The sequence below is a fragment of the Labeo rohita genome, chromosome 1 (genome assembly GCF_022985175.1).
Source record: "Labeo rohita strain BAU-BD-2019 chromosome 1, IGBB_LRoh.1.0, whole genome shotgun sequence".
NCBI lineage: Eukaryota > Metazoa > Chordata > Actinopteri > Cypriniformes > Cyprinidae > Labeo > Labeo rohita.
This window is the reverse complement of record NC_066869.1, coordinates 26,425,358-26,441,473: the sequence shown is the minus strand read 5'-3', so window position 1 is coordinate 26,441,473 and position 16,116 is coordinate 26,425,358. Positions and strand designations below refer to the sequence as shown.

Sequence of the window (16,116 nt, the reverse complement as noted above, 5' to 3'; positions counted from 1 at the left end):
ACATCCATCTCTCTTATTTTGTTAAAATTATTCACATTTTCAGATTCTGCAAGGGGTTCCCAAATGCCACTGTACTTTTGTTAAAATTTCTTAATGGTAGTGTGAAACAACACCTTTTTTACCCTGTCAAAAACAGCTCTGTTCACAGTGAGCCGTTTCAGTGCATGTCCCTTTAAATGCTAATGAGCTTTGCTAAACCCGCCCCTCTTTTCCATGGGGTGATGAGCAGTTTTCTGAGACTGTAAACTTTAGCTGCATTCGTCGCGGAACTTGCTAACTAGCACATTATTAGGAAAGGTGATTTGCAAAGATTCATAAAAAACCCTTAAACTCATATCTTCTGTAGGTGAAGCTGGATCATGAATGATTCACGGGGACATAAACGCATTTAGGCAGATCGGGGGCAGATTTAGGCATTCCCTTCAAAAACAAAAGTAATCCTCTGCATCCTCAGGGGCTCAGATGTCGGGAGTAAATGATGACTGCTATGTTCATTATTACATCTACCAATAGAACACCTCAATCAATGGCGGACAGTATACAGCTCACTCAGGGCGGGACTACGCTAAAACACTAGTGTCAGTCAACAATCGTCGGAGGGGCCTGGGCCTGTGTGACATCACACAGACAAGAATCTGAGAATGGCTTGATTTGATTTTTATCATTATAGGGTGGTTGTGTACACTGCCAACACACATTTATGTTCAAACAACATATAAAAGTGAATTTTGCATGTGATGACCTCTTTAAAAGAAATGTAGCCCACCTATAAAGCAACAGTTTCTTGTAGTTTTGCTGGTCTGAGTCTCTCCCTGCTGCGTTTGTGCTATTTCCCTCGCTTACATCTACACTCACATGTGCATGTGCTCGGCTGGCTGCCTCGCCGTCTCTCTAGTGACTGATGAGTGCGTAAGGCATTTCCTTCAGGGCTGTGAGCTCGGTTGCTGCAAAATGATCCTATGAGTGACAAACTAATGGGACAAGCCTGGAAGTGTGGAAGGGAGTAATACAAACTCCGGTTGGCACATTTAGAATAAACCGGCAGTCCTTTCAACTGTAGCTAAAGTGATTTTAGCCCTGTTGCGATAAGCCTTTTGTAATCCCTCACCACATCTGCAAATTACAGTATCATTTTTAGGGTGTTCTACTATTGCAGAATAAGTATTGTGTTTACAGTAGCTTAAAGGGATAGTACACCCAAAAATTTAAATTCCAAGCCTGACATTGGACCCCATTGACCCCACTGTCATCCTAACCCCACTGTCTTTCCAAACCCATAAACTAATGTTCATCTCCATTCAACATTGTTAAAATAGTCCATGTGACATCAGTGGTTCAACCGTATTTTGAAGATACAAGAACACTTTTTGTGTGCAAAGAAAATGAAAATAATAACTTTATTCAACAATTTTATCTCTGATTCAACTCTCGGATTTCATCAAAAATATCTTTATTTATGTTCAGATGAACAAAAGTCTTACAGGTTTGAAACGACATGAGGGTGAGTAATTAATAACAAGAATTTTCATTTTTAGGTGAACTATCCCTTTTTGGGAACACATTTTTGTGTTCTACTGACAAAGAAAAGTCATGCATGTTTGGAATGACATGAGCGAGAGCAAATGATGACAGAAGTTACATTTTTTGGTAAATTATCCCTTTGAGAGCTAAATTTAAACTTTAACGTTTGGCAATGAAAAATATAATATTACAGATACTGTTCAAATGGACAGCTCCCTAGGCTACAACTCAGAAATGTTTTTTAAAAGAAAATGTCTGCTTCAGAATTAAGAGAAGAGGAACTCAATTGACCTGTGGTAATAAAATGGAGTGAATAATTATTCTTAGCAACTATTGAATGATGATATCGAATAGAGGTGAATTCCTTTAAATAACTCTGTGAAAAGCAGGCTGCCGCCAGTCTTCGCCTAATGAATTCCATCTGGTTTCTGTCCCAAAATCAGGGTTTGATCAGGCCATGGTCCCACTGGTTATACTATTGCCTCTACAATGCTGATGTCAAAATCAACCTCTTCAGATACAAATGTATTTCCTGGCAGCACCGAGTGGCTTTTTTCTGCCTCTACCCTCAAGCGGAAACTCAGCATGGCTTGTGTTCTTGATGGTAATGGAGTGTCTCGAGATGGCAGGCAAACTCTCCTCAGGCCTCTAAACTCAATCCTTTTTAATCCCGGGTCTAATTGCTCGCTTTGCCAGCCAAAGTGAATTCAGCTGCTGGCTGTCTGTGAGACCAACAGTCCCTCTAGAGCACAATGTAATAACATCATAGATTTACAGAAATTAAAAATTTAAACAAAAGACAGCAATGTGGCAGCTCGCCTGTCAAAGAGGCCAGCGGCCTTCGTACTCCTCTTAAGACGAAAGAAAAAGAGACATCAAGAGAAGCGTGCCATCCATCTCTCTTGTTGCTTTAGTGGGTGTGAAAGGAGCAAATCCACTGTACTCTCCTTCCACCTTTCCTTTTATATTTTATACATATTATTCTAATATAACACTGCATTGTCATGAGCAGATGAGGAGAGCATTTGAGTCAGGCCGACACAGCACCCTTCCATTGTGGTGCTGAGTTTTATTTTCCACAGAAAACATCTATTTTGCTATGGTTTTGTAATATGCACTTTTAATCCTATGTGTCATTTTAAAAGGATGAAACGTCATAGCCTATATGATTACATTTTACAGTTGTTTGGAAGTGTATGCAGGGATGTTTTTCTTTTTATTCTGTGATTTTTGCATGCCATATTATGTTGAGAAAAACAAAAGTATATTTGCATTTTCAGAAGGAAACTGTTTTGCTGTTGCTTGCAAAGCAGCAACAGCACGGAACTAATCAGTACTGTCTAAACCCTGAAGACAATTAGCATTTTCGAGACAAGGATTCCCTGGAGAATTTTCATTGTTGAGCTCTGAATTTTGTTTTAAACTAAAGTCTGCATACAATCACAACTCAAACATGAATTATGAGCCACTAGTGTTTTGAAGAGATAGTTCAGATCAAAGTACGTGCATGTGGTACTCGGCAAAATGGAGCTAGGGTGACGCGAAGGAGAGAAGAATTTTGAATAATAAAGTTGTTATTTTAGTCTTCTCATAGCTTCATAAAACTTGAACCACTGATGTCACGTGGACTGAGTGGTGGGACCCTTGCTGTCTATGGAGGGTCAGAGAGCTCTTGGATTTCATACAATACATCTTAATTTGTGTTCCGAAGACGAATGAAGGTCTTACTGGTTTGGAACGACGTGAGGTTGAGTGGTGACAGAATTGTCATTTTTGGGTGAACTATACCTTTAAATCAAGCGATTCATTGAAAAGATTCGGCTCAAAAGAATTGTTCGTTCACAAATCAAACCTCGCTTCAAGACCAATCAGCCACACCTGAGGATGGACTAATTAAAACACTACCAGCCGCTGACGTTGCTAAAGTCCTTCCCAGTTTCACAAATACTACATACTTTTTGTTGAAAGCAGATACTTTTCCTCATACCGACTTTGTCCTCTTTTCTATCTTCTCAAAAGACTTTTGAAAAATGTTGTCAAATCTTTTCGTGTCACAGATGCTGAACTCTACAAAAGATAGAGAAATTGCGTTATACTGACAATCCAACAGTTCACAGAATAACACGGTATTTCGTGTGCAGAAAGCTCTTATGTTTCCTTCCACAGCTCTCTTCGATGAAATTGATTGTCCCTTCCTTCAATTGGGACGATGCAAGCGACCTTATTGCTTGTACAATCACGGTAAAGATAATAGGTCTGGCGAAATGACAACGACAGGTAAGTGAAGTTGATTAACTGTTATTTTAAAATAAGGTTTGGAAACTACGTTACATGCGCTGTGATAGACGCGTTGTTGACTCGCGAACCGTTCACTATGGAGCAAAAAATAGGCAATGTGCGAGTTTCAATCACTAATGTAAAGTTAAAATGCAATGCTAACACAATGGTGCCATCACATAAAAAAAAAAAAAAAAAAAAAAAAAAAAAAAACTGCTGAGTAACGTTAACTTTTAACTGATTCTTAGAACTAGACGATCTAAAAATAACCGTTTCCTAGAAATTAATGGAATTTCTAGATGTAAGACCTTAGATTTATGTCATGAAACTGCAGAAATATATATAAAAAAATGTTTTACGCCAATACAATTAACAGTTAGTTGATTTACGGTGCATTTTTATTACACTGACATTTTGATAAAACAAAGTAAAGCTCTCTTTTTCTCATTCATGATTTTCCACTCATATGCATAGTTTTCTTACCTAAATATTCTTGAACCGAACGAAATTTGCATTTTTTGCTAATTATTGCTGCTGAAAATGGTCAATTACTGTCATGTTTTGGGCTGTACTAATTGGTCGGACAGGTAAAAACATTTGAAGTATAGACTGCCAAAAGTTATAACAAGTAAGTGTACAAAAAGACTGTCTGAGGAACAAAAGGCGTTTGTGGTTGGCCAAACTGAACCAGGATTTCCAGGGCAAGAATCGTGTCAACATTCGTGTTTACCATTTCCGGGAACTATTAGGGTAATATTTTAATTAATATTGCTGGTACCTATCTTTACTACGTATTAACTTTAGTTTGTCAAAATATTGCACCCTTTCCTTCTCTATATGATTTCCACACATTTTTTTTTTTTTTTTTTTTTTTTTTTTTTTTTTTTTTGTGGTTTAGTTTTTTCAACAGGGCCATGCAAATAGTAACTGACCAAACCTTGACACAAGTGCAAACACTTTATATTTCCAAACTCACTTATGAAGTTTTTTGAGTTCTGCCATCACAGCATGGACAGATAACTAATGAAAGGGGTGGAAAAACATCTGCTGTGCGCTTCAAAGTATTGTTTTTGGGTTTTTAATGGTAAAAGTTTTTCTCTGCTTCATATTTAGATTTTGGAGATCCTGAAGTCACTTCTGGCAATGGAGCTTCTCACACTACTGAAGACAATTATGCTTGCCTTGAGGAATTGGAGAGGATCAACAAAGAAATAGAGGCAGTAAAGTATGAGGTGGAGAAAGAACAAAAAAGACTGTCTCGGTATCAGACATCGCAATCGCTTGCCCAGACAGATAGTGCAGGTCTTTGTTCTGATAAATATTTGAGAACCACTAACAGTCAGGGTAAAGACCAGAATGGAAACCATTTGAAATACAAACACTCAACCAGTGGTCTTAAGTATGTGGTTGATCGTGCCAGACCCAAGACCGATTTGGAATATGACCCTTGTTCCAATTTCTCAGCAGACTTGCTTTCTAGCAGCTCAGTAGACTGTAAACTAAAGTCAACTGATAAGGCGGATGCTGAACATAGCCTGAAGAATAACCGAACAAGAAAAAGCATTCAACCTGTGTCCTGTCATTTTGTTGACTCTGATGATGAAGGTACCTTGGTCATTGACATTCCACCTTCAGCAAAAGACCAGGGAAAACGCAGAGCCAAACAGAAAGGCAAGAGTACACCACGTTTACCTGAGGGGAATAGTGCAGTTAATAATGATCTTCTTGCAAATGCCCAAACAAAACCCAGGCAGTGCAAGGAAACCTTGTCTTCTGATAGACTTCCAAGTCATGAAATTAAAAACAGAGTGGGTGACCAAGAAAATCATACAACATCTGTGAAACCTGTGATGATCCCACAAGAACAGGAGTCTTCTGAAGGGGAACTTGTCATTGATGTGTCACCTCTAGAAGATGAACATAAGCTTTCAAAGCAGTTTGGAACTACAACTAAGGAACTACCCAGATTATGCCCTATTAGCGATGTCCCAGCTGAAGGTGGTAAAGAGCCTAATGAAGGGCCCTTAAATAAACAGGTAATGACTGCAATGAACTCTATAAAAGAAACCAAACCTTTTCTGGAGGATCTAACAGAAGAACCTGTGGCTGAAGCAGTTAAGTCTACAAATCTCAGTATGGAAGCGTTCGCTACACAAAAAGAGAAAAAAGCTCACAACATGGAGAATGTTCTGGATGACATTTCTACATGTCTAGACAATCTGAAAAGTGAGAGTGAGAGGATCAAATGCAATCAAGATGTTCTTCCTTTAAGTTCTGTTTATGGAGATGAATGTGTTTCTTCACAATCTTCTGCAGTTGTTGTACAAGATGCAACTTTTGTGGCAGAACCACAAATTGACATTTCAAGTTATACTCAAAAGTCAGAAGTTATTTCTTCTAACAAGATTTTGCAAGATCAAGCACTTCAGCAGTACTTTCCCATGGTCTCATCTCAATCCTTTCCTTCATCCTTACCTAAGGTAGAAGAGCACAGATGTGCTTCACACTCTCAAAACCTGCCTGAAACATCTTGGCTAACTGTTCCAAAAAGTCCTGTTGAACCATTTGTTCAGAATACACCTGCATATGTTTCAAGGATTGACACTGGAACTGTTTTTGCACCAGCAGCTAGTCATCTAAACCTAAGAACAACTGTGGAGCAAAAATTACCGACATCAATTGCATCATTGCCTGTTCCTTGTGAAATACCTGTTCCTTCACAGACCTTTGCATCCACAGCAGTAGCAGGAAGTAATAATGAAGCCATCGTAATTGACTCCAGTTCTGATGAGGAGCTAAAGTACTCTGACTTAGATCTTTCAGAATCAGACCCAATAGAAGAGTGCTACAGAATCTTCATGGAAGCCAACCAGAATGAAGGTCCTGTGGTTCAATGTGATGCACCTGTAAGTATTCACCATTATGTATTTTTATTTATTTTTTTCCTGATGTAGATCTTCTGTTGTGTGGCCACGCTAGTGTTCATAAATTTGGAGTATTTTATTTATTTATTAGCTGACCAAAAATACAGTAGAAAGGTAATTATCTGAAATATTTTAAGTTAACTTAAAACTTAAATTTGAATTTTCAGCAGCCTTTACTCATTCTTCAGCATCACATTATCCTTTAGAAATAATAAACAGATTTTGAGCTTAAGAGCCTTTTTTTATTGTTATAAATGTTGAAAACAGTAGTCCTGCTTAATTAAATATTACTTTTTATTTTTTTTTCTCTCAGGATTGAACAAAATTCAAAATAATAGCAGTGTAAGATTACAAGGCCAATTCACACTGTACTGACAGATGCAGAAAAACAACAACAGACATGTTCTTCAGGTTTTGTTAAATCAGTGTGTTACCCCTGTCTGTGTTTGTTTCCATTGGTCAGCACTTGTTGTTGATGTAATAAGTTGAATCTTTGACAGACTGTGGAATGTCTTGGTGAGTTAGTGAGAAGTTGGTGCAGTGTGATTTGTCTTTGTCAATTTAATGTATTATTGCTGAATATAGTTATTTTCTTTAAATCTTTTTTTTTTTTTTTTCCCACTAACCCCAAAGTTTTGTATGGTGAATGTACGCACCTTGTATTTTTTATTTTTTTTTGTTAGGAAGAAGTATTAGAGACCCAGGAAACTCAGAAGTCCAATTCAACAGCAGTGCTGAAGAAAAGGGTGGCACATGTGGCAAAGTTTGAGGTATGAGACGATTCATCCTCTGTGTATTATGAAAAGTACATATTGTATTTAAATTGGTACAGATGAGAAAGTTATTTCTTTAAGGAGAAGTCCACTTCCAGGACAACAATTTATAATGTACTCACCCCCCTTGTCATCCAAGATGTTTATGTCTTTCTTCAGTCTTAAAGAAATTTTTTTTTTGAGCAAAACATTTCAGGATTTTTCTCCATGTTATGGACTGATGTGGTGCCCAGACTTTGAACTTCCAAATTGCAGTTTAAATGCGGCTTCAAACGATCTCAAGTGTGGTTGTAAACGATCCCAGCTGAGGAAGAAGAGTCTTCTCTAGCAAAACGATCGGTTATTTTTATAAAAATAATACAATTTTTAATACAGTTTTACCTTTTTAATGTCAAATGCTCGTCTTGTCTTACTCTCCCTGAACTCTGTGTGTTCTAGCTCATGACAGTTAGGGTATGTCGAAAAACTCAGACGTCCTATATCCTGTTTTACTATTTTTGCAAAGACTGGGTCGGCACTTCTGCAGCGATGTAGGATGATTTTTGAAGTTGAGGGAGAAAATACGGTCAGAGTTTTTCGACATACCCTAAACTATCATGAGCTAGAATACACAGAGTTCAGGGAGAGTAAGACAAGAAGAGCGTTTGAGATTTAAAGTATTTAACTGTGTTTTTTTTAAAATGAAAGTAATGTTTGCTAGATAAGACCCTCCTTCCTCCGCTGGGATCGTTTGAAGCCGCATTTAAACTGCATTTTGGAAGTTCAAACTCGAGCACCATATCAGTCCATTATATGAAGAGAAATCCTGAAATGTTTTACTCAAACGCAATTTCTTTATGACTGAAGAAAGAAAGACATGAACATCTTGGATGACAAGGGGGTGAGTACATCTGTAAATTGTTGTTCTGGAAGTGGACTCCTTGAAGGGGCGCCATTATTTCGATGACATGAAATGGTTGCACTCAGTGAGCTACTGGCGCTACCTATTTTTACCGCAACACTAATACGATGCCATATTGTGTGGCTTTTGGTTATAATTTTCAGGCAAAGGGCAACAAGAGAAACCGTGTAAATCTTCACTGCTTTCCTAGTGATAAGAGGAGAAAAGAATAAGAAGATGCCCGTAGACGAATAAAACTTCCTAAAGACCTGCGCCTTTGTTCTCTCCACTTTACCCCTGATGCCTTTGGGACTTTTAGTAGATCACAGCTACTGAAAGAGCTTACAAATGGCAGAGACAAGAAATGCTAGATGTCATACTGGCAGGATGTAAACATGCCGACACATGTCATGATGCCGCAGCCACTGAAGGAGGTTCTCAGTGCGCAATTCACTCGATAGCCGGGGGCGATTAGATTCCTTGTTGGGGAAAAATCGATGGGAAGGCATTTGGTTTAAGCCTATGCTTGTATCCATCACCATCTGTAAGCACTTTCAGTAGCTGTGGTCATTGTATTAGTGTTACCAGTAATACACGGAGTTCCCTTTTAAAAAAATCATTTTTTTTTTCCCCCAACAAATTAATATACTATCAGGGTTTTTTTTTTTTTCAAAAGTCAATCCAAAACGTTGTGATATTTTTTTGGTAGAACAAATACGGAGTATAACAAAGCTGTTTTTGACTTTATTTAACAGCCAGCCAGTAAAAGCAAAGCACAGATTATCGTCCCTCTTCGAGAAGGAGGCTCCCAGTTGACCATTCCCTCCAGAACTCAGTTATGCCAACGAAGGGCAGCCATTTTGACTGCTGCAGTGAAAGGGTGTCAATCCCAGGTGACAAGCACTGCTCCAAAGAAGGTTTATACAACCAATGTCATCCATTCAAGTACAGTGCAAAACCGTAAGCATCATACACAGGTCCTTATCTTATCAGATTGGTTATAGTTTAGAGAAATTGTCTTTACTTTTGTTTGTTTGTTTTCAAGCCTGTGTTGGTATTATTCCGGTTGGTGCTACTGTACAGCTGGGGGCAAACTTGCACCTTATCGTACCTGAAGGAAATTGCGCTTTACCTCTGACACTAATTCCAACCACAGTGTCCATCCAACGGCCGCCTCAGCCTCCTCCATCTGTTCAGCTTTCACAAACTCTACATCCTCCACAACCAGCCAACTACACACCAGCTAAGGTTTACTTCACTCTACTATTCTGTTCGTGTTTTTCTCTTGAGACCCTTTTCTGCAACCCAGGTTTTGTATATTGTAACATTAATTTTTAAAATCTGTTAAGATGTGAATATTTGTATGCATTGTATAGGCTATGGGTGTGAAACGAAAAGCAAAAGTACGTCATGAGGTCGGGGCGAAGGTGCCACATGATGTTCGTCAACGCTACGTGAACCTCTTTGTGGAGGAGTTCCTGAAATCATCTGTGACAGTGCAAGATGCGTTTGAGAAGGTCTGTGCGTAAGATTATTTAGTGCTCTGGTTGTGTTTTCTAATGTGTGTTTTTCCAATGCATCTGTATTTCAATGCTCTAGGCTCTTGCAGAAGAAAAAAATGTTTATGACCGCAGTATCAATAAGCTCAAGTATCTAAGCATAGCTGTCAATGCACTCAAGAGGCTTAAAAACCAAAACATCTTGCCTGCCAAAGGTACGTTTGTTATATTTATGCATGTGCTTTTGTTCAAATTACTGCAGCCACTTTTGTTTACTGCACTGTACACTCCTATCAGGTCACCCTCCTTATATGTACTTACAGCTCCCAGTGAGAGAGATCAGCATGTGTCTAGAGGCAATGTACCACTAAATACTCAAGCACTTCAGGGACCCGGTAAGAGCCGGCTCTCATTTCAGGGTCAAACTAGAGTGCTCACCTCTGTCGCTATAATTATTTTTTTTTTTTTTTTTTTTTTTTCTTTTTTTTTTAGAGAGTTTATTAAAATGCACAGTAGGCGGTACTCTATTTTCATATTGTGCTGTTTATACATGGTAGTAATTAAAAACTAGATTTTACATTTTCCCGACTAAGGTGCTTTAGGGAGTTGCTGTGTATTGATTCATTTGTTTACTTAATATGTATATCAATACATTGGGACTCTATCCATCGGCATTCAAAAGTTTGTGATCAGTAAAACTTGTAATGTGTGTGTTTTTTTTTTTTTTTTTTTTTTTTTTTTTTAAAGTTTATACTTATGAAGGCTGTTTTTTTTGTTATCACAAATACAGAAAAAAAATGTAATATTGTGAAATATTTTTGCAATTTAAAATAATTTTCTATTTTAATGTACTTTAAAATTTGTGTCTGTGATGCAGAGCTGAATTTTTAGCATCATTACTCCAGTCTTCAGTGTCCCATGATCCTTCATAAATCAATTTATATACTGGTTTATCATCAATGTTGGAAACAGTTGTGCTGCTTAATATTTTTTTGGAACCTGTGGTACTTTTAGGATTCTTTGGGAAAAGAAAAGAAAATCTGCACCATCACTTGATGTCAATTTAACACATCTTTGCTGAAAGTAAAAGTATTGATTTCTGTCACAGGAAGAAAGAAATGATGACCCCAACATTTTGAACAGTAGTGTATATTGTTAAAAAAAAACCATTTTAAATAAATGCTGTTCTTTTAAACGTTTTATTCATAAAAGAACCCTGAAAAAAGTTTCACAGGTTACAAAACAAAAAAAAAAAAAAACTTAAAAATAAATATATAAAATAAAAACTTTAAGCAGCACAACTGATTTTAGAATTATTTTCTTAAGGATCATGTGACACTGAAGACTGGAGTAATTCACAGAAATGCATTATATTTTAAAGTATATTAAAATAGAAAAAACATTATTTTATCACAATAATATTTCACAATGTTACTTTCCCCCCTGTGTTTTCCTGTGTTTTTAAATAAATGCAGCTATATATATTTTATAACATTTAATAACTTGTATATAATTATGTATTGCTAAGATGCTAGGCATTGCTTCACTCTTTAGTGTCACATGATCTTTCAGAAATCATTTTAATATGCTAATTTGCATATAGCGTTTCTTATGAATGTTGAAAAATGGTTTCCAAAACCAGATACATTTCAGGATTCTTTGAATAAAAAGATAGAAACCGTTTTTTTTTTTTTTTTTTTTTTAACAATGTTTTTCAGTTTTTACTGTCACTTTTGATCAATTAACTGTGCCCAATGTGTTTTTTTTTTTTTTTTCTTTTTACATGTCATTGCAGGTGTACTTTAGTTTATGTATGTGATTGTAAGTGTCTTGTTTTATTGATGCAGGTGATTTGATTCTTTATGAGCAACTGAAGGAACATGTTCTATCTGAGGACATGTTGCGGGTAAACAACTTCCCTCGTAAACACAAGGATAAAGCTGATTTTGCTATCCAGTATGGAGATACCAAGAAGGCCATAAGTGACCGTGAGTTTCAAATGTTTGAGTAGTAACTTGTTAGGCTGTAGGAGTTTTTGTTTTATGATTACAGTCATTTTTAATTGAAAAAATGATTAACTTCAATATAGATCAGTGGTTCCCAAACTGGGGGATCAATGTGTGACGGTCCGCTCAATATTCGGCTCTATGAATGTGCGTTCCGTTGAGTTGCTCACGGCCCATATGAATACTCCACTCGTGTACCGCTTATGCTCAACGGAAATACAAAGACCGCTCAAATAACGTGCCAACAGAAAAGTTCTATGTATACTTGTTCCTGTTTGCAATCACATGCTCTGATAATAATAGCTTTGTAGGACTATACATTATTTTGATAATTAGTCAAAGAAAAGTTACTTTCAATAAATGTGGTTATTTTATTGGCTTGTGATTAAAAAGTCTTACAAAATGACTATATTAATAAAATATTTAAATTATTACAAAGCAGTTTCAGCCAAGAATTTATTTATTGGTACATCCTTAGATCCCTTGCTACATCCCTAGATTTTTATGTAAAAAGAAACATTTTCAGGGTGATACAACACCCCACTGTGAAATTATCTTGTTTATTATACGGCTACTTGGCACATATGTAAATAATTTAACACAAAATATGAATTTCATCATATTTTATTACCTCAAGATGACTCGCAGTACCCGCTGCAAGCTGTCTGTTATCAGCTGTGGCGATTTTTGTCGTAAAATAACAGACCACTGGATGGTGCAATTGATACCAGAAATGAGAATTGCCGCTAGCCGAGTAAAATTATGAATGAATGACGCATAGTAGTTCTGCTCTAAGCATGGACAAGTTTTTGAAAGACAACAAGTGCCAGGTAAACGTAAAGTAGATGATGAATCTACTTCAAAGATCGCAACTACAGTGAAGAAGAAAATGAGAAATTCTGTTTAAAAAACAATGAATGCTGTTACATAGTACAAAAAATAGTACATAGTAAAGCTGCATGCTTTACTTTTAATGTTTCTACTCTAAAAGTGACTAGTTCCTTGTTTAGTTTTTTTCAGTAAGTTGTCACTGAATTTTAATTACGTTTAAAATAAATCCTTCTGAAGTTTTATTTATGTTTGTGTAAATGCGGGGGTGGGGCTTGAATTTTTTTTTTATTCTACAAAAGGGGGGGCCAGCAGAAAAAGTTTGGGAACTACTGATATAGATGAAGCTATTAGCCTTTAAATAATTATGAATACAATGGTAACAGCTTTGAAGAGAATCTGCTGTCGATGTGGAGCAACATTTTCTGTTGACAAAAGTGGAAAGCACACCCGCAGAGAGGAGTGCAACTACCATTATGGAAAAGTCATAGAAAATCGAGGTAAGAACAGCTTAGAATGTCTCAAAAAGTGAATTTCTAGCATTTTCTATTATCTACTGTTTTTTTTGCTCTCTCATAGTGCCAGGAGGTGTTGAGACGCGCTACAGCTGCTGTGAGAATGCGGTTGGGTCACCAGGATGCCAAGTGTTCAATGTATTATGATTTGTGTTGGACTTGTACTCAAGCTTATACTTTGTTAGAGGGGCTGAAAGCATTTCACCTGCTTTGTCTCCACTCCTGTATGCTACGATCTTTCCTTGACCTGGGTTTTCAATAGTGATATTGTTGCATTTTATCAAGCCTTTAACCTAATGATCCTTATTCAGTGACTACAGTCAAAAGTGTTCACTGTATTTTCTAATGTACATGTTTACAGCTTCATGTCCATGACGCAGTAAGTCTTCAGGGCTTTGTGAACAGTCTTCCTCAATCTTCAGTGGCCAAAACATGTCCAGGAGTCTTTGCGGTCGACACGCAAACAGTAAGGGTTGTAGTAATCGTAATTTAAGATTTAAAAAAAAGAACGGAGGTACATTAATGTGATATTTTATTAATTTAAACTTGTTTTACCAGTGTTACACGACTCGCGGTCTGGAGCTAGCAAGAGTGACTGTGGTCAGCAGCGGTTTGCAAGTCGTCTTCGACTCTTTTGTCAGGCCTGATAGTGATGTCATTGACTATAATACCAGGTGGGATGTATTAATTTAATATTTTAATTAGTTTCATATTTAAATGTTGTAAACTACAACTTTTTATCCTGCTCAGGTTCTCAGGCATCAGCGAGGATGATGTGAAGGGTACCAACTCAACTTTGCGTGATGTACAAGCGGTGCTTTTGAGCTTTATTAATGCAGACACTATTCTAATTGGCCATGGCTTGGAGAATGACTTAACCACTCTCAAAGTGAGTTCTAACAGAATGCTCTCAAGGTTTTGTAGCTGAAATTTCGATGCAAACCTTGTCACCTTGGCATTGGCCTTTAGAACTAAGGTTGTGGTTTTCATTAGAAGCTCTTAAGAATTGCCTTTTGGTTGTTTTGCCATCTTTAGATTATTCACAACACTGTGATTGACACCTCTGTGGTGTTTCCTCATCGTCTGGGTCTGCCACACAAAAGAGAACTGAACAGTCTGACTGCAGACTATCTCCGGAGAATTATCCAGGAGAGCGGTATGTTAGCCTGTTAATCGCATTTGTAAGAAATGACCATGAACAAACCTCACTGAATCAGAAGCTGTAGCTTTTAACTGGATTCCAGGTGTATGTTTTCTTTTTTTTGTTTTGTTTTTGTTTTTTTCATGGCACATTTTCCATACACTCAGAGGTAAAGTACACAGGGATCATTCAGATGTGTTTAACTCTTCCATGAAAGTGCTGTTGGATTAATTGAGTCAGTAGTGAAGGGAAACTGGTCTTTTGGGGACCCTTACCATCATGACTTGCATACACTAAACAGCTCATGCTTCTTACTCACAAAGAAAACAAACAAAACACATTTTTCATTTGCCACAGTGGTGGGTCATGACACACGCGAGGATGCCACGGCATGCATGGAGCTCATGCTTTGGAGGGTGAAAGAAGACTCCAAAGTGAAAAGATGGTGACCTTCAATAAAGTTTATTCATTTTTCTTTGTTCATTCAAGGCATGAACCAGTGTATTTGGTATTTTTGCTTACATACAAATCTGTGTGGAGGGTTGGGTGTGTAGTGATTTTTGTTTATTATAAATGGGTGTTTGATATTTGGTCATAAACCATTTTTTTTTTTTTTTTTTTTTTTTTTTTCGTTTTCCTTTACACTATTAATTGTATATTTGTAATTTTTTTTTTTTTTTTTTTTTTTTTCTTTGTGTGGGGCTTATACACCGTGTGAGTAAATGTTCTAATGAATTCTGGAAAAGGGGAATTAAATAAAAGGCATTAATGAGAAATATCTGCATCATGTGACTTCTTTAATCATGCATCATATCTACAAGTGTTAATTGGCATTCAGGTGTTTGTGCAATCATGTGTAATGAGCTAATAAGACTCTGCTGCTTAGCACCACACATATGAAGTCTTATTCATTAGATAATGTGAACAAAAGTGACTAAGAAGTGGCTCTGTCTATATATATATATATATAATTTGTATGTGTGTGTGTGTGTGTACTTGTTTTTGCTACATTGTGGGGACCAAATGTCCCCACAAGGATAGTAAAACCTGATGTGCCGGTCCCCACAATGTTAAAAAATTATTAAAAATAGTAAATGGTGTTTATCTGAAAATGTAACGATGCAAACATGTTTCCTGTAAGGGGTAGGGGTAGGGTTAGGGTTAGGGTTGGGTTAGGGGATAGACAATATCGTTTAGTCAGTATAAAAACTATGGAAGTCTATGGAAAGTCCCCACAATTCACAAAAACAAACATGTATGTGCGCGTGTGCATATATGTCTGTGTGTATATATGTATATATATATATATGTGTATATATATATGTATATATATATATATATATATATATATGTATGTGTGTGTGTGCGTGTATATATATTTGTGTTTATATATATATATATATGTATATGTGTATATATATATTTATTTATATATGTGTGTGTGTGTGTATATATATTTGTGTGTATATATGTGTGTGTGTGTATATATATTTATATATATATATATATATGTGTGTGTGTGTGTGTGTATATATAATTGTGTGTATATATATATAAAAAGTCACTCAATTCTCATTAAAAAACTCAATTCTCATTAAAAAAAAGTTCGAATTGCAAGTTTATGTCTCAAAATTCAGTGTTAACCGTTGCACGTAATAAAGTCACAATTCTGAGGAAAAAAAAAAAGAATTGCAAGTTTATGTCTCAAAGTTCAGACTTAACTTATTGTGTGTTATAAAGTCACAATTGTGA

The 16,116-nt window shown here is 36.6% G+C and overlaps 1 protein-coding gene across 1 annotated transcript; it reads left to right on the top strand.

Moving 5' to 3' along the window:
- Positions 1-3,446: 3,446 nt before the first annotated feature.
- zgc:152968 (uncharacterized protein LOC564848 homolog) lies at positions 3,447-14,967 on the top strand. Its single transcript, XM_051123365.1, has 16 exons — positions 3,447-3,798; positions 4,912-6,704; positions 7,406-7,492; positions 9,131-9,335; positions 9,421-9,623; positions 9,752-9,892; positions 9,975-10,089; positions 10,198-10,269; positions 11,722-11,862; positions 13,095-13,208; positions 13,288-13,361; positions 13,585-13,689; positions 13,782-13,897; positions 13,974-14,112; positions 14,259-14,379; positions 14,722-14,967. The coding sequence occupies exons 1-16, from the start codon at positions 3,672-3,674 to the stop codon at positions 14,811-14,813; spliced, it is 3,645 nt and encodes a 1,214-aa protein (XP_050979322.1). The 5' UTR covers positions 3,447-3,671; the 3' UTR covers positions 14,814-14,967.
- The last annotated feature ends 1,149 nt before the right edge of the window (positions 14,968-16,116 follow it).